Source organism: Malus sylvestris, chromosome 17, assembly GCF_916048215.2.
Source record: "Malus sylvestris chromosome 17, drMalSylv7.2, whole genome shotgun sequence".
Classification (NCBI taxonomy): Eukaryota; Viridiplantae; Streptophyta; class Magnoliopsida; order Rosales; family Rosaceae; genus Malus; species Malus sylvestris.
This window is the reverse complement of record NC_062276.1, coordinates 7,181,748-7,201,425: the sequence shown is the minus strand read 5'-3', so window position 1 is coordinate 7,201,425 and position 19,678 is coordinate 7,181,748. Positions and strand designations below refer to the sequence as shown.

Sequence of the window (19,678 nt, the reverse complement as noted above, 5' to 3'; positions counted from 1 at the left end):
AGTTCAAAATTTTAGATTAAACTTGCACATCAAATGATGTGTCACAAATAGGAAATAAATACGTTAATTAACACTTAATTAATAACTTAACCATCAACAATCACATATTTCGTTTACAAAATTTGATTTAAAAACTTAATCTCTCTAGCATTACCCAATATATAATATAAAACAATCATTCAAGGGGCACCGTGCATGGTACTTTAAATACCAAACATACACATGCACCAATGGTTCATGCATTAATTCATACAGCCATACCATGAGTTCATGGTCTAAGAGCATTTCCAATGAGAGGCTTTATATAGGGCTGAAAAAATGATGGATATAGTCTATTTTAGAACTTCGAGGAATCTTTGATGCTTTATAAAAGAATCTCTCCCAATGAGAGGCTATATCTCTCCCAATGATGGGCTATATTTGGGGCTATATATATTTATTTATTTAGTAATTTGATTATGCGATAATTTGTTTTTTATTAATTTTTCTTAAGTTGATTTTTGGACATGCTATCTTAAACTTTTTTTTTATGAACCTTTCAACCTAAAAAAGTTCAAATTGCGACAAAGTTAGATTTCATCATTTATGAACTGTTCGTTAGATTAGATTCTCTTATGTCAATCTTATCTGTTGAAAGATACAAACCCACACTGAAATAATTTGATTTTCACGTACAACACAACAATTTACCTAACACCAATTGGTATATTAGTATCATAAAATTTTGAAAAAGTTTGTTTGAAAATTTCACCCACAATGCCAATGAGTGTTAAATCGATTTGAAAATTTTAATTTTTATGGAATTTAAAACAATCATTAATTAGCCAAATTGCAAGAAAATTATGTAAAAAAAAGAAGAAAGAATTAAAAAAAAAAAAAGAGTATAAGTGTATTCACAAGTAGAGGGAGAGTGATAGGATTTTTCTCACATGAGTTGCTACTTTTTTGTGGGACCCACAACTTTTTGGGGCTAGATGTAACCCAATTTTATGCTACCCAAGAAAGGAAGTTGCTAGCTCCAGTGATAGATTTAGCCCCATTTTCCGACTCATTGGGGATAAAATTTCTCATTGAGGCTTGAAATATAGTAGCCTCATGAAGAATAAAGTCCCCATTGGGGATGCTCCAACAAATCATTTTTCTAAAGGAGTTGTTAACCAACATTCTAAAAAAGTTATCATGTACTCCAAACATGTAAAATATAAGAGAGAACAAGTAAATGGAGGGTTGTAATTATCGAGTGTTAAGGACAGTTTCATTTTTATAATTATTTTTAAATTCATCTAATAATCTAGCAAAATTATGCAGTACGTATACATTAATGCACATATCCTACTCAAGTCTGTGCATATAATATAAGGAAAATTAATGAAAATTACTTGAAAACTTTGAGTTTCAATCAAAATGACAGAAATGTGATGTAAGTAAATAGTACCATAAGTGACTTTTTAAAGTAAAAATATTATTTTCGTTAAAAGTAAACAGTATCGAAAATATTTCGTTAAAACTCCCTATAATATATTTACTTACACAATCACATAACCACATGCATGTCATTAGCTGTGCATGCTTGATGTTTCTTAATTATACAAATATTTAATTAGTATAATTAGAGCTTAGGGTGAGAGTAATACTAAAAATACTGATTTTATTCAGTATATTTTATTTTAGTGTATGACAGACACAATGGACAATTGATCATTAAGAACTTTCTAAATAAAAGTCTTGTTTTGATATAGATGTTATGTCTCCTAACAGCTATAGCGGAAAGCCGAAATCGTAGTCCCTTTTTACTGCGTGGGATGGACTATAACCCAAAGCACTCTATCCCCCGGTGGATCATCAGCCAAAAACCCTAACCAGAACAGAGCAGTAATAAGTCTCTCTCAAAAGCCAAACATTAGTTGAGTGAAAAAGGCCCCCACATTCTCAAACGCACCTACTTTTGAAATTATTCACCAATCCAAATTAATACTTTGACCTATCGCTTTTGATCTTGAAATCCACGTGGAGCCCTCTTGTTCCTTTCAATATATAATTAACCAAAAAGTCATCAATTAATGTAATAATTTTAATTAATTAACCTTAATTATATTGTATATAAAGAATAAGGACTTGATAGATGACTTTGAGATAGATCTTGACATTGTTGAAGATCATCAAGACATCATGTAGTCTTGGAGTCGTATATAATTAATAAAATTTGAGATTAACCAAATCTAAATAAATTCGTTTGGCATGTGTCATTGGCAACGTGCCATTCTAGTATAAATGAAAAGAAAAAAAATTAAAAATACAAAATGAAACAATGTGCTTTTCAATAAGAGATAATGTTAAGTAGATTAAATTTACAAATTAAATGATATGTCATCAATAAGAAATAAGTACTCTCATCAACACATAAGTAATAATTCAATTATCAACTTTCGTTATTTAATTTACAAAAAAATTTCTACAAATTTAGTTTTCTTAACATTACATTTTCAAGAAGATGCAATGCAACCCAGCTGCATCATAATTACTATTTAGTCGGTAATATTACATAATAATAGTTTGCCATCATGCCACTCAATTATTTTACGGATCGTCCTTTGAAATTTTTTTTTTTGGTTACAAATATGTCCTTAGAAATTTAATTACTCCTTTTTTCTCTGATCATCTGTCTTGAATTTGGGTCATCGATCATGGCGTTCATCAGTACTTGTATTAATTTCTTACAGGTGTGAAAATAAAGTTATGTGGCGTCATGTTTAGGCCGTGTGATTTTGTGTTCAAGTCAATGATGATGAACTTATAATTTATTTGTAATTTTTATTTTTGACAAACGATAATATTAGTGGGTTAAATTGTTAGTTGTTAGGAAATATCGATGGGGATTGAATTCGCACTAAAGTGTATAAGCATAATTACTTTTCGCTGCTGCGGTGAAGCGTCATCTAACCATTTGTAAACTTGTTGAAGAATACAAGAATTTAACAACTGAAAAAGAAAAAGACAAAATTATATAACTTATACTGTGCAGTTCCACTTTTAATTTTACCTAGACTTTTGGGGATAAAACCTCCACACGTGCCCTACAGATGTAAAATGCAAGACAATATTAATAATTTTAGTTGTGAATCACTTATCTGTTTCTCTAAAATCTTGATATTGTAATCAATAGTAGGACGTATGATCTGTGAACTCCAACTCACTACCTTCATGTTAAAGTTCCGAGGGTACAAGTGTATCATGTTAAACGTTACCTCGAAGTAGCTCTTGTAAGTGTTTCATTATACCAAAATAAAAATGATTTGACTGAAATATTTAACATCAACGTCTCTGACCTTGCTGCAAAAAAGGATCATAGTTGCACCAGTACAGTTGTAAGGCAGGACCATATTTGTGCCAAATTTTGTTAAATATATAATATTTTAGACTTTTTTTTAAACATGTTACGTGAAAAATTTATTGATATAAAAAATAAAAGTTATATTTAGCCAGGAGGAATACAAATCTTATACTTCGTAATACAAGCAACGAGAAGGAAACAAAAACTCAACCCTCCTAAAACTTGAAGAAAATGAATAAGAGAAAAGAGGGGAGAGGGGGTTACAAAGGACCAAAACCCCTCTAAAACAAAACTTAAAAATAACTGCAACCAAGCCACAATCTACAAACCATATCTGAAAAAGATTACCTCGAATGGAAAAAGAAGTCCAACGCTGTCTCTTTTATATATGTATGATGCCTTTGCAAAATTAGGTACCAAGTCCCACCACATAAAACTACTATTTATTGCACCAAAATTAGCAAAAGAATCCGTCAAAATTTTCTTCCTTGAAAATGTGTTAAAAACAGAAGCGCAAACGAATTATCAACAATTTGCGCAAAAAACTTTGAGAAACAATAGGACATCCACAGACCGAGCTAATAGAAGGTAAACGACATACATAGAAACTTTTTATGATTCTCTTCGTGCCAAAGCCACCAAATATATTGCAAGTAACTAAGGACCAAAGCTTTCAAACGGACACCAGCGCTATAATAAATTACCAGTTAACAATCGCCCATGTTTTTAAGCTACTAAATTCTTATATATGTGGTTGAATAGATTGATGCCAAACCAATTGTAGCACTTTTTTACGCGGAGCACGAAAAGAGTAATAATAGACAAAATTTAGAATGAAATATAGGAGTGTTATTCACATGTTTCTTTTACTTTCCACACATCCTTGTTAATTTTTGTTCGTTGATCTTCTTCAATTCATTTGATCAAACAGCTAGAAATTAAAAAAACTATGTGAGAAGTAAAAATGATATGTAGATAGCACCACCCTAAATATAATAATGCGATACCATCAACCACAGGTATTCCAAAACAATAGTCAAATTCAACTTCTAAGAATCCATGTTATCGTATGCCACCGTTGATTGCATGAAAAAGGATATCAATTTCACATGATTTACAAATACCATCCACATTTTAAACCATTTTTTGTCCTTTAATTATTCTACAAGGGTAACAGAGTAACGACCTTACCATAGGATTCTACTTGTGAGTCATTCCGCAAGGCATACATAAGGAATAGGAAACTAAAATCGATCTTAATTTCTTGTTAGTTGGGAGACAAAAATTTTGGGATACCAGAAGAAACCAAATAAATTTTAATTTAGTGTTTGTTTGTTTTATCACTTGAATCGAAATGCCTGGCTAATTGCTTTGAAGAACGTTCCATTGTTTTTTGGTTGCTTCAAGCTTGCTCCATCTCGAAACCCTACTTTTAATCATTGATACGGGTACCTTACATATTTTTTTCTTTTCTTCCTACTTTCTTTTACTTTGTTGGGTGTCTTCATCTTTGACAAAGACAATGGATTCTCTTTAGTTTCTCAACATTGGTGCAAGAGAAAGCAAAAGAAAATACAAAGAACTATTCTTTCTTAATCCTTGGAAGACCAATACATAGAGTATACAATATAAGGTCTCTTTAAATACTTTTAGAGCTAGGTGTATGTTGAAGTATGTTTCACACTCAAAACTTAACTGAATTACTAATTGAATTGAATGGTTTTACACTAGTTTTATCGAGATTTGTTGTATAAAAATTCACGCTCACTGGATTGCACATATTAAAATGGAAATAATATCAACATTAATTAGCAGTAGCCCGTGAACTATTGAACCTTTAACAATGTATATATATAAATAAGATTTAAAAGAAGATTGATTGATTATTAAGTAAATTGTTAATGGAGTTTTGGTAAAAGGATGAGATTTGAGAGTGATAGAGAGTGAACAGGTTGAGATTGCACGCTTGGAGAGATATTGAGGGGGAGAGAGAGAGAGAGAGAGAGAGAGGTGGAACCATATGATGTGTGTGTTTCACGCCATTACCCTATGCAGATAACATCATCATTAATATATTATTTTTTTGGATTTGCAAATTCATGGTGGAGACAGGCGAAGTGGACCTTGTTCTACTTTGGGACAAAAGTGAAAACCTAGTTATACTCAATGATTTATCTTTCTCTGGAGAATTCATTGGCAGTACTGCATGCTAACCTACCACGAAAACAGTTTGGGAGAGATGAAAGACTCCTTATCTCACACACATTAGTATTTAAATATTAAGATTAAAGGCTGTAGACTACCGTTGATCACAATCCAATGGTAACTTTACGTATACATGTAGTTGTCTCACTAATTCAATTCATAATCCATACTCTTCAAGATAAGAAAGACTCTTGTTCGTATAAGTTATAACTCTTTCATTTATCCGCTCTAGACCTTATTGTCCGAAGTCTAGAGATCAATTCATCTGGACCGCACAAATTCAATCCAACGGTCATCATTAACTTATTTTCTTGGTCCACCGCACAAAACCAACGGTTCTGAATTCTTTTACACACCAATTAGCGGCCCAGATAATTTGATCCCAAGACTCCGGACACTAAGGTCCAGAGTGGATCCAATTCCAAGTCCATACTCATTGCCAAAGGACTAGCTTAATTAGCTTCTGGAGACCAGTGCACCAAAAGTTTTTCCCTACGGTGCTCGGCTGTAGACTGTGGAAAAAAAATCATGATGAAGTAGCAGTACTAGGGATTTGAGATATATAACATATGGTAAAAATTTCCTTATAATCATATGGTAAAAGAAAATAATGCTAGAAGCAAAAGCTGAGATTGTTTTTAGGATTATGATTAGTTGTATTTGTGTTTTTACCTAAGATCAACTTGCAAGGGGAGTATATGAGTGAGTGTAAGAGGGACAGGGAGAGGAAAGAATGTCAAAACTTGGGTTCAATAAACTAGGATAAAGGAGGGCATGCAAGCCCAGAATTTCAAGTGGAAGTTGAAGATAATTGAACATTGCTCTTACCTTATTGTCAAAGGATTCAAAGGGTGGGTAGTGAGAAAAAAGGGGGATTAGCTGAATTGTCTATTTGGTGTTTGACTTATGGTTTATGTGAAATCATGAAATGGTGATAGTGATCTAACATTGTCACTCACACTACCACAACAAAAGTTGTCTTTAAGCAGAAAATTAATCCCTATTCAAATTTTCTGTTGTCAAATAAATTACTCTTTTCTTGATACGATAATTAAGTCGTGAATGAGTAGCAATTTAGGGCACAACATATTCTAATGACTTCAAATGTGCACAAATGTAGGAATCATTGTGTGCATGCCACGAAACACGATTAAAACTGTTCGACAAATATTATATTAACAAAATGGTAACTTTTTTTCAATTTTAGATGATTAAAATTAGTTATTGTCAGTATTTTCACATCATTTGCATCAGCAGCGGAGGGAAGGGGTGGTCAATGGGTTGACATAACCCCAACAACTCCATATAATTTTTGCTACTAGTCCCATTATCCCAATAACAACTTCCAACAACTAGGTTCAGCTTCAGTTTTATGTCTTCATGCGTTTGAATTCTTATTTGATTTCTATTATTTCTCAAACACTATTAATCGATTGTCTTTCACACAAGTTGGTATATTTGCTTTGGCAACCAAATTAACGATTGCGACTGCTTAAGTGGAAAAAATCTAACTAATTACACAGTGAAGATATATGGTTATAATGTGACTGCATCCATCGAGAACGCAACACGAACATAAATGGTTAAACTCAAACATGACCCCATTGCCACCATACTCCGAAACTTTTAAGAAAATTTTCCGTTCTCAGGGAAAAGCCCAAAGCCAAACCACTAATGGCCCAATACTACAATTCACAATCTTTGTTGACAAATATATTTATAGCCCATCCCAATCTTGGGTAAGTCAGCCCATCATTGTTGTTTTTTGATTTTTCAAAAGAGTCGTCAATTTATTTTATTTGAAAGTTTATTGTATAGAGAGGAGGGGAAAAATGAAAATTCTTGATCATGAACATGTGGTTATGTGGCTCCCTATTGGCCACGCGCCTTATCCACCAATGGCTGTGGTCGTTACAAAACCATTTTTCATACAAAAAAGAAGCTAACAGTTTTATCTCCGAGCAATCTCGTTCCAATGGCTTCCTCTACTCTTTCTCCTGCTACCACTTCCCAGGTAATAAAACCAAAAACCAACTCTCCTATTGCTTACTTAACCATTGATTAGTACTGATTGATCTCTTTCACTTGATTTCCCTGACGTGGGTTTGGAGGGTTGAGGCCAGAATTAATGAAAAATCATCTTTTGTTGTGTTTGATTTATTTATTTGTTTATTTCAGCTATGCTCCAGCAAGAGTGCAATGTTTTCATCGGCGCAGGGCTTTGCCGTGAAGGGCAAGAGGACACAGATGATGGGAAAGGGGAAGGGAATGAGAGTCACGTGCCAGGCAGCCAGTATTTCTGCTGATAGAGTGCCAGACATGGAGAAGAGGAAGCTTATGAATCTGCTTCTTCTGGGTGCTATCTCACTTCCCAGTGGCTTCATGCTGGTTCCTTATGCCACTTTCTTTGCTCCACCTGGGTGAGTTCTCTTCCTACCCACCTTACCCTTTCCCATTTTCTATTTTGTTTAACAAGTGTGTGTGTGTATATATTTTAAACAATTCTAATATACGAAGACGTGGTTAAATTGTTAACTAACATAACTCACATCTACTTTTTGCCCTTTTCTTTCGTTTAAGTATTTGTATTGATTGGTGATGGTACTTGTTATTGGGTTTTTCATTGTATTTGGATTATATCTTGTATATCATATTGAACCGTTGAACTCACTAAGACCAATCCAAATGCGGCTTGCTTAGGATTCACTTCAAAGGTTTCATTGATTTTTGCGTTAATGTAATTTCATAAACTATTAGTCTCATTGGTCCACTGATATCGACTGAGCTTTGCTTAGCTGCAAGAAGTCTAATTTTTCTTCAAATGTTTTACAGCCAAAGTAGAAGTTATAGAACCTCTATATGGAACCACGTCTTCAATGTTAAAAGTTGAACTGATCCCCCATTTAGAAGTTGATACCAAATAGAAAACAATAATGTTATTTAGACACACCAAACTAACAATATTTGTTGAGACACTTTCTAAATAGCATCACTCAAGAGAGAAACTCCTTTCTCCTCACACTATGAGTTTTTTCTTCACCACTGAGCTGTTCAACAAGAACTCTTGATTTCTATTAGTGAGAGTTTGTTAGGATGTGAGTGAACAATCATGTTATATCACAATTGCCATCATACTCACAATAGTGTATTGGCATGAAATAATTTCTCCATAGCTCTTTGATATGGCTACGATTGATTGGAAAAACATTATAGCTCCGGTTCCGGCTCTGGTGGTCAAGTTGCTAAGGATGCTCTGGGAAACGACGTGATTGCAGCTGAATGGCTTAAGACTCATGGCCCTGGTGACAGGACCCTCACACAAGGATTGAAGGTACTGATACATGTCACTGATGAAACTCAATATCTTAGATTATCATATCCTCATTTCAATTTGTATGAAAAGTTCAAGTCTGACTTCCAATACAATCAGCAGCATTATGGGATTATGAGCTAATGATACTTTTTGTTGTGATCAACCATTCTGAAAATCGAATTGAGAAATTTGGGATATATATTATTAGAAGGTATTAAATTAACTCGGATTGTTTGCTGTGCTTGTCAGGGTGATCCTACATACCTTGTTGTGGAGAAAGATAAAACTCTTGCCACGTACGGAATCAATGCCGTCTGCACTCACCTTGGCTGTGTCGTGCCATTTAACAAGGCGGAGAACAAGTTCATATGCCCCTGCCATGGATCCCAGTACAATGACCAAGGAAGGGTTGTCAGAGGACCTGCTCCTTTGGTGAGTTCATTTAGACTTTTATTGACTCTTGCTAGTTTAAATTCTTTTTCTTGAAGATATATTAACCAAGTATGTACCAAGCTTGGTAGCGTAGGGTTGTAACTAAGTAAGGCGTTAAAGTGATTGGTTTTATGATGAAGGCTAACTGAGCATACAAAATTGCTATGTCCACAATGGTTTTCAAACTGCAATATGCATAAATTTATGTCGAATGCTGCATAATACATACGATAAAAGTCTGTCTCTTTATCTCCTTTCTGAAATAACCAATCTTTGAAATTTTACTTGTTGGAACAGTCTCTGGCGTTGGCTCATGCCGATATTGATGATGGGAAGGTGCTGTTTGTTCCATGGGTTGAAACCGACTTCAGAACCGGCGAAGATCCATGGTGGTCTTAAACATCACAAAGCCACACTTATGAAAATATGTAATTTGAATTGTTTCACCATATCTTGCTTCGTTCATAAACAACCTGTGTCATAAGGTTATTCTTTGTTGAATTTGAAGCATTTATTTGTGTCCAAGGAGGACCTAATTTTTTGCCATGTTCTGATCTTTTGTTCTTTATGTATTAATACTGGCTTTTGCAAAACCTGTTGGATTGTATTGTATTGTCTTGTAGTTGATGGTTCCATTGAGTATGGGAATTAAGATCTCTAAGGGTTTTGAGGATGGGAGCTTCTTTATTTATCGCGCACTAATCGTGGCAAAATTATATCTCTGCCACTGACTACAAACGTGTCACATTAAGTTAAGTCACATAAAAATTTATTTATAATTTGTTGAATTACCAGATTCAAATTGCCATATTATTTGACAATTCATATAAGTAACGGATTCAATTTGAAAAGCTCAAATTTTACCCGATGCAGAATTTAGACCAATCAAATGAAGCAACACAGACAATGTTGAACAACTATATAACTTTGTCCAACTTGAACACCACCACTAACCAAATTTATGTCTTCATACATGATAGCGACTTAGCTTTGAACAACTATATAACTTTGTCCAACCTGCCCACCGATTTCAAATCAGGGGTCGGAACTTACGAAACCCTCGAACATTTAGCCATTAGGACGTCCGACCATAACTACGTAACACGAGCCGTAATCTTAGTGACTTGAAACTCCAGCCAGTGCCCAATTGACAATCATAGTAGTTCACCACCACTGACTCGGATCTCACTGGTTTGGTTCCTCAAAAACTCTGGGTTCGTACTGAACCTGTTGACCAACAAATCGGGTCTCCTGACCCACAAGCAACAACAATCCAAGTAACTGAGTAGCCACTTGTGTGGACTCAAACTCAGCGAGTCAACTCGCTCGAACCCGTTCAAGTAGTGCCTAAACTCGGGACAACTACAGGCACTCCCACCATAGCATCCATGTGGACCCAAGTGTTGTTGTCATTTGCCATGTCGGCAAGCTGATTGATAGGATCAGCAGCCATGGTTGAACTTTGAAGTTGCCCCACTATAGGGGATAGATAAAGCCAATAATGCTACAACATTTTTCTAATAAAGATGAGACTTACGTATGTTGGTGTCATATTTTTATAAGAAAGGTAATACAAATGTGATATATGTAGCTTACTCAGATAAAACAGAATCATGTCGACATGTAGTAAGTGTATCATTACTTAGATAAAACGCGATCATGTCGACCAGGTGCCAGGTCAAGCTCCATTACCTCACGAAGCAAGTCGGGAGACAAAGCGAAACCTGAGCCATGACTCGTGGGAATAGACATAATGGTAGAAGGAAATATCCCGGCTAAGCGAGAGGTTATGAATGAATTTTGGAGTTACTCTCCATGATGGTATTGCTTGGCTTTACAATTGTGAAGGTGATGAAGGTGGTGTCGAATAATGCAATAGTTGATAAAAGTTGAAATTCATGGGTGCATAGAGTTTTTTTTCCTACCCCGAAGTCTTGTCAAAAGTGATTTTCTTGGGATTTTTTTTTTTTTTTTTTTTTTTTTTTACCGAGGCCGACACTATTTCTTCGGGCTTGCTTTTTTTTTGGAAGACTGTATTTCATTATTTTTAGGACATTTAGTTTACGTCTAATAATATTTAATCAGGCAACGTGTCTTTTAAATAAGTTGTAATTGTTGTAAGCCTATTTGATTGAATGATCTTTACACTATGTTTGAATGATGAAAATAAACTTGAAATTTGGATAAAAGTCAGAATTTATAAATTGACATGCACAAATTCTCTTGTTTGGATTAATAACATAGAAATTTAGAATTTCTACGTGGAAAAAAACTTGAAATTTGGGGCCTCCAATTTCCAAGTTTAAATTCCATGTAAATAGGTATCATTTCCCAATTTCTATGATTGAGAGTTTAAAATTAACAAATTTCGTTTTCAATTCCATTGTTCTTTTAAATTAACCAAACAACAAAATTAACAAATTCTAGAAAATAAAATCCATTCATTTCAATTTCCGTCATTTTAAAATTCCTTAGTAATCTTAAATTTCTTCGTTCAAACATAGTGTTAGGGTTTAGAGAGAGAGAGGGCCGGCAGCAAATAGAGAGAGGAGAGAGTGGTTTAGTTGTGAGGTGTGTTTGTATCACCCAATTATGCCTTTATTTATAGTAGTAGGATATGTAAAAACATTTCACTTTAGGATTACAACATTTAATAAGTAATCAACTCCTAATAGGAATATAAGATACATTCTCATATCTACTATGATTTACACAATCACATTCTTATTCTAAATACGACTGCAACAGTAATTTTAGTTTTTAATATTAACGTTTGAGTTTTAAAGAGATTTTCCTATCCTTACTATTTTATGATATCTAATAAAGCATCTATTCAATAATAAAGAAAATAAAGTATTACGCGTGGAAGTGACAACAAGGGAGAAACAAGTGCCGTGGCGGCAGAGTCAACACCCTCTAAATTGTTAACACTTGGGTCCATTTTCAGGAGAGTTTCACTCCTTTCTGTCCTTTTATAGAAACCCAAACAACTGGCCATGAACGTCCAGTCCTATTCAAATTCAAACTTTTACACTTCTTTTTTCTTTTATTCCTTAATTTTCTGTTGCGATTATTGAGAATCTGAGACGTTTTCCGGGGAAACAAAAAGGGGTTGAGATTTGATTTTGTTTATGGATTGAAATGAACTGGATTATTATTTCATTGTGATTCCTGAATCCTCACGACTTTGTTGAATGCAGTGCAACGCCGGATGCCACAAAGCCACAAAAAATTTGAACAAACATAGGATTTGAGTTTTACGCGTGCAACCAAACACCCGCGAGTTCTTATTTCTGGGTTTGCACTGTAGCTGACGGCTAAAGTTGGAGTCTTCATCGAAAGGGGTCGTCTCACACTCACAGTCCAATCCATACATATCCAATCCTACCCACCTTCTTCTAAGAGTAAGTTTCTATCTCTCTCTCCTTTTTTGGATAAATCTTTGGTTTTGCATGTTTATGAAAGATAATGATGAACGAAAGTCTTGTTTCTTCTTGCATCATAGGATTCAAATTGTATACGTTGGGAATATCATTTATTGTTTGTTCCTGCGAACCGATATTATAAATTAATCTAATTTACGGTTTGAACATCAACGTGTAGGAGTGGTGACACATCGTCCTATTCAACTAACCTAACTCGTATATGCGCACATTGTTGTTTTATCTTGTAATGAATCTTCTGGCTAAAAGTCTACAATTCATTTTTATCGTTCGAACTAATTTATAGATACAGGATGGACAATATATGTACTTAAATGTCTAATGCCTTGTCTGGTTGAATCTAAGAAAATCATAATCATTGAAGGGAGAAATTTTTTACTGTGCCGGGAACACGATTCGGTATACAAATTGTTATAAGACAAGTAGTTGAAAATTTTTCTTTTCAAGTATTCAACTATTTGTCTTATGATACTTGGTGTACCGTTCGTGTTCCCAGCAGAGTAAAAATCTCTTCATTGAAGGGGGGTTGACTCTGATTATTGTAGTGACAGATAAATAATTTCCAAAAAAAGGCTTCTAATCATGTGGGTTATTATCTATTGGTGTGCTAATTTGCCATAAAGGCGTTCGCTTTGTAGGGAAGCTGGTTGAAAGGAAGCAGTCATGGCAAGCATTGACGTGAATGCACCCCCTCCACAGCTTGAGGTTTGTTGCCCTTTCTTTTGTTTCCTTTACGCTAGAACGAATTTGCACCCAAGTTCGAATCCCCCTCGCTTAAATTAGCGTAGGAGCAATTTCTAATATGGATTTGTTCTCTAATTGTAGGGGAAGTATGCTGCAATGTTAGTGTGTTGGCTTCTTGGAAATGGATGCCTCTTTTCATGGAACAGCATGCTCACAATTCAAGATTACTATGTTAACTTGTTCCCGGTAACTGCCTGAATAAATCAATTTTTGTTCTCACTGTTCCTGTTAGTTCATACTCTCCTGTATTTGCTTCTGAATTATGTGACAGTAGGCAGTGTGTTTGGACAGTTTGTTACCTTTGAAGTTGGATAAATACCTCATAAGTTTTTTTTTCCCGGGTGCAGCGGTACCATCCCTCGAGGGTCCTTACACTGGTATACCAGCCATTCGCACTTTTAACTATCTTTGCACTGTCATACCATGAGGCGAAGATCAATACTAGGAAGCGAAACCTATTAGGATACATTCTGTTTTTCCTAAGTTCTTTGTTGGTGCTCGTTGTAAGTTCCCTTCAAATCTTCAAAGACTATATTTTCAGTATACTTCTTAATTTCACAATGTTATCATTGGTTAAGTCTCTAAAATGTTCTTGATTCTGGCACAGTTGGATTTAGCTACATCCGGGAAAGGAGGTTTAGGAACTTTTATCGGAATTTGTGCAATTAGTGCTGCCTTCGGAATTGCAGATGCTCATGTGCAAGGTGGAATGGTTGGAGACCTCTCTTTCATGCCAGTTGAGCTCATCCAAGTCAGTATTGTTCTTTCCACAATTTCATGTTCGATGCTCAATATTTGTTTTCCTTTGTGTTTTCGAAATTGTTATCAGTTTCTGAGTTTCTCTTGTTTCAAACTTTTCAGTCTTTCCTTGCTGGTTCGGCTGCATCAGGAGCTCTAACCTCTGCTTTGAGGCTGATTACAAAGGCGGCATTTGAGAATTCCCAAAATGGTCTTCGAAAGGGAGCCAGTAGGTTCAAAGTTCTCAGTTTTTCATATTTTGTTGAACATTTTACTGTTTTCTTTGGGATCTCTAGCTATAGGCTGTTTATTTTTTCACTGTCCACTGCAGTTTTGTTCTTCGCCATCTCTTCATTCTTCGAGCTTCTCTGCGTTTTCCTCTATGCTTTTTCCTTTCCAAAGCTGCCAATTGTTAAGTACTATCGCTCAAAGGCAGCTTCCGAAGGATCTAAAACTGTTTCAGCTGACCTTGCTGCCGGTGGCATCCAAAAATTGCCAGAATCAACAGTATGTTATTCTGTCCAATACTTGCTTAAAAAGTTTCCCAAGCATTCATGTTCTAATGTTATACAAAAAAAAAACGCTGCAATTTGATGCAGGATGAGGAAAATCGAAAAGAACCTGACCGACTTGGGAACAAACAGCTGTTGCTTCAAAACATTGATTATGCACTTGGCATGTTTCTAATCTATACACTCACTCTGTCAATTTTCCCCGGATTCTTATCAGAAGACACTGGATCTCACAGTTTGGGAACATGGTATGTACTGAACACAATCTATCACATGACATGTTTGCGCCTTGGATCTTACCAATACTCCCTGAACTTATGTCTTCCTTTCGGTTTTCAATCTCAACTTTCGTTAGTTTTCCGACCTTGAATGGACGAAAGTACCTCTCAGTTTACAAAAAAATCGACAGATTTGGAGCATACTGGAACCTATTAAATGATCAGGGAGCCTCAGAACAAATTGAAAGTTCAAGAGGCAAATTGGAATAGGGAACTGAGTTTAGAGGCATTGTTAAAATTTTCCCTTTGCCTTAATGTTCCATTCACTTCCCGCTCAGAGTACGCTTACATGAGTGTGCATACTTTTGTTTGTCAGGTATGCACTCGTTTTGATTACAATGTACAATGTGTGTGATCTCATCGGAAGATACATTCCGCTAGTGAAATTCCTGAAGATGGAATCGCGCAGAGGGCTCATGATTGTGATTCTTTCACGCTTCTTACTTGTCCCGTGTTTCTATTTCACGGCCAAGTATGGTGACCAAGGCTGGATGATCATGCTCACATCCTTCTTAGGTTTAACCAACGGTTACCTCACTGTCTGCGTCCTCACTTCAGCACCTAAGGGCTACAAGGTTTGTGCACTTCAATTTACTAAAACCTAACAGTTTTTTCGAGTTGAAAGCAAAGACTTATTGGAGTTTTTTGGGTTTGCAGGGGCCGGAGCAAAATGCTTTGGGAAATCTTCTGGTGATGTTCTTGCTTGGAGGTATATTTGCAGGGGTGACACTTGACTGGTTGTGGCTTATTGGGAAGGGCTGGTAAGGGATGGATATGATACTACTTAGGTGATTTGAAGATTGTGATTTTCTGTTGGTCAAGTTTTACAGGACAAAATAATGGATTTATAATTCTTTTAGTTTGGTGATTCATTAAATAATGAGGAATAAAAATATGTTTTGATATGGATCATGTCAACCCCTAGTTCAACCTTTGTGCAATTTTAGATTTCCGTCAAACTCATTCACTTTTTTATTATGTGACAAGCGGAAGACTGCTCTTATCATTCTATGCGACTAAACCCTTTAGAAATCAATTTTCCTCCGTAATTACGTGGAATTGATGAGAACACGCTTGAAAATGACCCTCGTGCTTGTCACATGACTATTATTCAATAGAAGAGTGAATGGATTTGCCATTTCACACAATTTGCGGTTTGTTTGGTTAACTAAGAAATGTTTAATGCAAGTGGAGATTGCACAAAGATGAAATAACTTATAGTATTTGTGCAAAATTTACCAAACAAGCTAAACCAAAGCAAACCGAACCAAAATTAACACGAACACTATTCTCAATGCGAACACAAAAACAATTATCCAATGGAGGAGCAAGACAATGATACATCCGCAATTCGCTCCCTGTAACATGTGAAACTGCATTTTAATAGTCCAGATTCCAAAAACAATTTATTAATTAATCCATTTCTATTACTTCCTCAAGTTACAGTGTCCTGGCCCCTGGGTTTTATAATCCGAAACCGTTAGGCCCAAAATTTTGCATTTACTATTCGACCAACATCCTCAGTTTTGGGGAGTTTCTATGTTATAAATGAGCCTTGGGCCCCAAATCATTTACCATTAATGCAACTCCAGAAATTCCCATTACCCATGAATATAATCAAAAGAGTTTTAACAAAAAACCCGCGGTACTGTTCACTTTAACAAAAAATCATATTTTTACACTAAAAAGTCAAACATGGTACTACTATTCACTTTACCCTTTATTTTGTTCTTATCATTAAAACTCAAAGTTTTCAAGTCTTTTTCATTAGTTTTCCTTATAATCAATCAAAAAGAATATTTTCACCCTAGTATTGGAGAAATTTTTAGTTGTGATAGAAACACAAGTGGTACACCACGTGTTTTAATAGGAGTAGTGAAAAATTTTATGTTTTAAGTTATTAACTTTTTAGAACACATATCTCATCATTTGTATAGTGACACATGGTGTACCACCCCATATACCGATCACACTGAAAAATCTTCTTAGTCTAAAAACATCGATGTACTCAAAAAAAAAAAAACAAATATGATTAAGTAGGAGGCAGTGTCCTAAACCCATATTTACCTTATTTTCCCTCCATTCACGTGAGGGACTAGGCCTTCGCAATGCTAGTGGCCAAAAACAAGACTTCTTGAAGAGACTTGCATAGAACGGAAATGTCAACGAGGCGGTATCTTAAACCTATCACTACACATCATCACATGTTTTAACTTTCCACACTTCACGTGATTAGTTAAAAACACTGTTAATTTAGCTTTCTCGTTTCATATAAGTCATTTTTGCGTGCATGACTTAAAACACCAACCCAGAACCACTGCAGATTGCCGTGGCATCCTGTGTCTACTGTATTGGAAGTGAATCTCTCCCCATGTGAGGAACTAATTATTACTTACTACAATTTTGACTACAATTTCGAAACCGAGCTGAAATTTACAGTGGGCAAAATGACAAAAACAACTCAACTGCCCCGTCTTGTCCACTTGCGTCACGTGACCCGACACGACCGGGTGTCAGAGACTACCAAAAAAATGGGCAAAACCTCGGATCCAGCTTATCTGCCCTTTCCCTCCTCATGCACTCTCATTTTCTTTTACCATTTTTTTTATTATTAAATCACGTTAATATTTTATATTAATTTTTTATAAAAATAATAAAATAAAAAATAATAATAATATAAAATATTAACGTGACTTATGATCGCGCAAATATAAAAAAGGATGAAAATGTAAGGAAAGTGAAAGAGCAGATAAGGCAGGTCCCAAAACCTCACACACACCCGGATTCCCCTAAACAAACAGAGACGCCCAAATAATCAGAGGGAGAATCGGTAACATCAAGATGGACGGCGGCGATGCGGCGAACCCTTGCCCGTTCTCGATCTGCAGCGAATCCACGGCCAGCGGCATGTTCTCCTGGTCCGGGCTACACGTGTTCTCGTGATGCGGGTGCGCGCTGTACATTATGGCGCGCAACACGGCCGAAACGGTCGGAATGTACGCCGTTTTGTTCCGGGCGAGGAGCCACGTCAGCCCCATTAGCTGGCAGTCAAGGTTGAACATCTTGTTCGCTCTCTCGCTCGTGCTCCTCTCCCCCGCCGTTCCGTTCTTGCTCCCTCCCTTGAGCTGTAATTACCACTCAAGTCACAGGGCATTCTTGTAATCTAAAAAGGGGAAAAATTCGTATTGAAATTTGAAAAGACGAAACTGACCTTCTGGAGAGCTCCAAGGCACTTGGTGCATCCAGAGTACGAAGAGTTGCGGCAGTTCTTCTCGAGATTCCTGACGGCGGCGGTGGGGGTGGCGTTGTGAAATCCTCGAGACACGTTGAAGGCAGCGGGGCAGCTCAGGGAGCCGATCTGGTGGAGCCGGATTCCGCAGAAGCACAGAACGGCGTCGCAGCTGGCGTTGGGCTGAGGAATCCGAATGTTCCGGCTGACGAGCGAGGACTGCAGCGAGTTGACGCACTTCTGCGAGTCGTCCGGCATCATCGGCTGGTCGGGCACCGCCGAGGGAGCCGTATCCGACGAGGGGAGCTCGAGGGCTGATCTGGCGTGGGCGGCGAAGAGCCAGGCGGCTAAAACAGGGCAGCACCGGCTCCGGTCGAGGTCTCGGCCGCATGCTTGGCTGACGCCGCCGAAGAGCTCCGCGGAGAGGTCAAGGTGGCAGGTTTGGGTCTGGGTTTGGGACGGGAGGGCCGGGATGGTGTTGGGGCTGGAGTATTCCCCCGGTTTGAGCGGCTGGGGGTGACCGGTGACCGGTTCGGCGAGTAGACCGGCGAGGGAAATGTGGAAGCTGGATATTAATAAGAGGAGGAGGAAGAATGTGAGAGCGGAGGTGGGAAGAAATGATGACATTTTGGGAGTAAAGTAAGCTTGTTTTGGAGAAAAATGATGAAAGGTGAGGACTTTGAAATCTGGTTTTGTTTTTTGTTTGAGAAAGGTGACAACTTTATGGTGTTGTTTTTTAAATTATGAAATGGAAAAAGTTGGAAAAGGGAAGAGATTCTGAAAATATTCAGAGGAGAAGAAAAGGCTGCACTTTCTCTCTCCTCAAACCCTAAGCCACAAACTTTGAACAGAAATTAGAGTGAGAAACGAAATTAGTAGAAACCCAGATGGAAGGACTGGTTTTTTTTCATCTTCTCTGGTCTCTCTCTGTAGAAGAGGGAGTTCTCTCTCTAGAAATGGTGTGATGTGATATCGATGGGGATTATGATCCAGATGAAAAGGAACCGTGACCTCTCGATTTAAGCAGAGAGACGCTCCGGGTACTCTGTGTTTGGAGTTTCACGAAGTACAGTGCGCACTCATAGTACACTAGTTCGCAACTACTTTTGCGTTCAATAATTTTATAAAGACTAAAGGGCAATGAGGGTCCATGAAAAATAGAAGATATTCGTTTGGTGGAACCCAGACACAGAGAGAGGTTTGAGTACTAGAACTGGGTTTTTGTATGATAAGTTCATTTCCAAATTGAAGAAGGGTCATAGACTCATAGGCTCTTTTTTACATTCCGGTCTTTTAAGAAATTAATATTTTAATAAATAATATCAGATCATTTTTCTCATCATTTCCAACAACTGAGGGGCTAGAGGGTTATACGCTAAATATAGCGCTCTGACAAAAAATCATCTCTAATTAAAGAGACCAAATGGTCATAGGGCAAAACATAATTTATTAT

At 36.6% G+C, this 19,678-nt stretch overlaps 3 protein-coding genes across 5 annotated transcripts; 2 read left to right on the top strand and 1 right to left on the bottom strand.

Moving 5' to 3' along the window:
• Positions 1–7,383: 7,383 nt before the first annotated feature.
• LOC126612173 (cytochrome b6-f complex iron-sulfur subunit, chloroplastic-like) lies at positions 7,384–9,954 on the top strand. Its single transcript, XM_050280509.1, has 5 exons — positions 7,384–7,550; positions 7,715–7,956; positions 8,750–8,867; positions 9,099–9,281; positions 9,579–9,954. Exons 1-5 carry the CDS (start codon positions 7,512–7,514, stop codon positions 9,678–9,680), a joined length of 684 nt encoding a protein of 227 aa, XP_050136466.1. The 5' UTR covers positions 7,384–7,511; the 3' UTR covers positions 9,681–9,954.
• A 2,268-nt stretch (positions 9,955–12,222) lies between these two features.
• On the top strand, positions 12,223–15,901 carry LOC126612251 (equilibrative nucleotide transporter 3-like). Of its 3 annotated transcripts, XM_050280628.1 has the most exons (11): positions 12,223–12,392; positions 12,482–12,685; positions 13,363–13,429; positions 13,550–13,654; positions 13,816–13,971; positions 14,076–14,219; positions 14,330–14,435; positions 14,538–14,713; positions 14,806–14,966; positions 15,313–15,571; positions 15,654–15,901. In XM_050280628.1, exons 3-11 carry the CDS (start codon positions 13,388–13,390, stop codon positions 15,759–15,761), a joined length of 1,257 nt encoding a protein of 418 aa, XP_050136585.1. In that variant the 5' UTR covers positions 12,223–12,392; positions 12,482–12,685; positions 13,363–13,387; the 3' UTR covers positions 15,762–15,901. The 3 variants fall into 3 exon arrangements, with proteins under 3 accessions (XP_050136585.1, XP_050136583.1, XP_050136584.1); XM_050280626.1 differs by having other exon boundaries at positions 14,330–14,713; XM_050280627.1 differs by having other exon boundaries at positions 13,348–13,429; positions 14,330–14,713.
• Positions 15,902–17,347: 1,446 nt separating this feature from the next.
• Positions 17,348–19,388, bottom strand: LOC126609763 (uncharacterized GPI-anchored protein At4g28100-like). The gene is made up of 2 exons (XM_050277692.1): positions 18,208–19,388; positions 17,348–18,121 (listed from the first exon to the last, which is right to left on the bottom strand). Exons 1-2 carry the CDS (start codon positions 18,850–18,852, stop codon positions 17,786–17,788), a joined length of 981 nt encoding a protein of 326 aa, XP_050133649.1. The 5' UTR covers positions 18,853–19,388; the 3' UTR covers positions 17,348–17,785.
• Between the last annotated feature and the right edge of the window lie 290 nt (positions 19,389–19,678).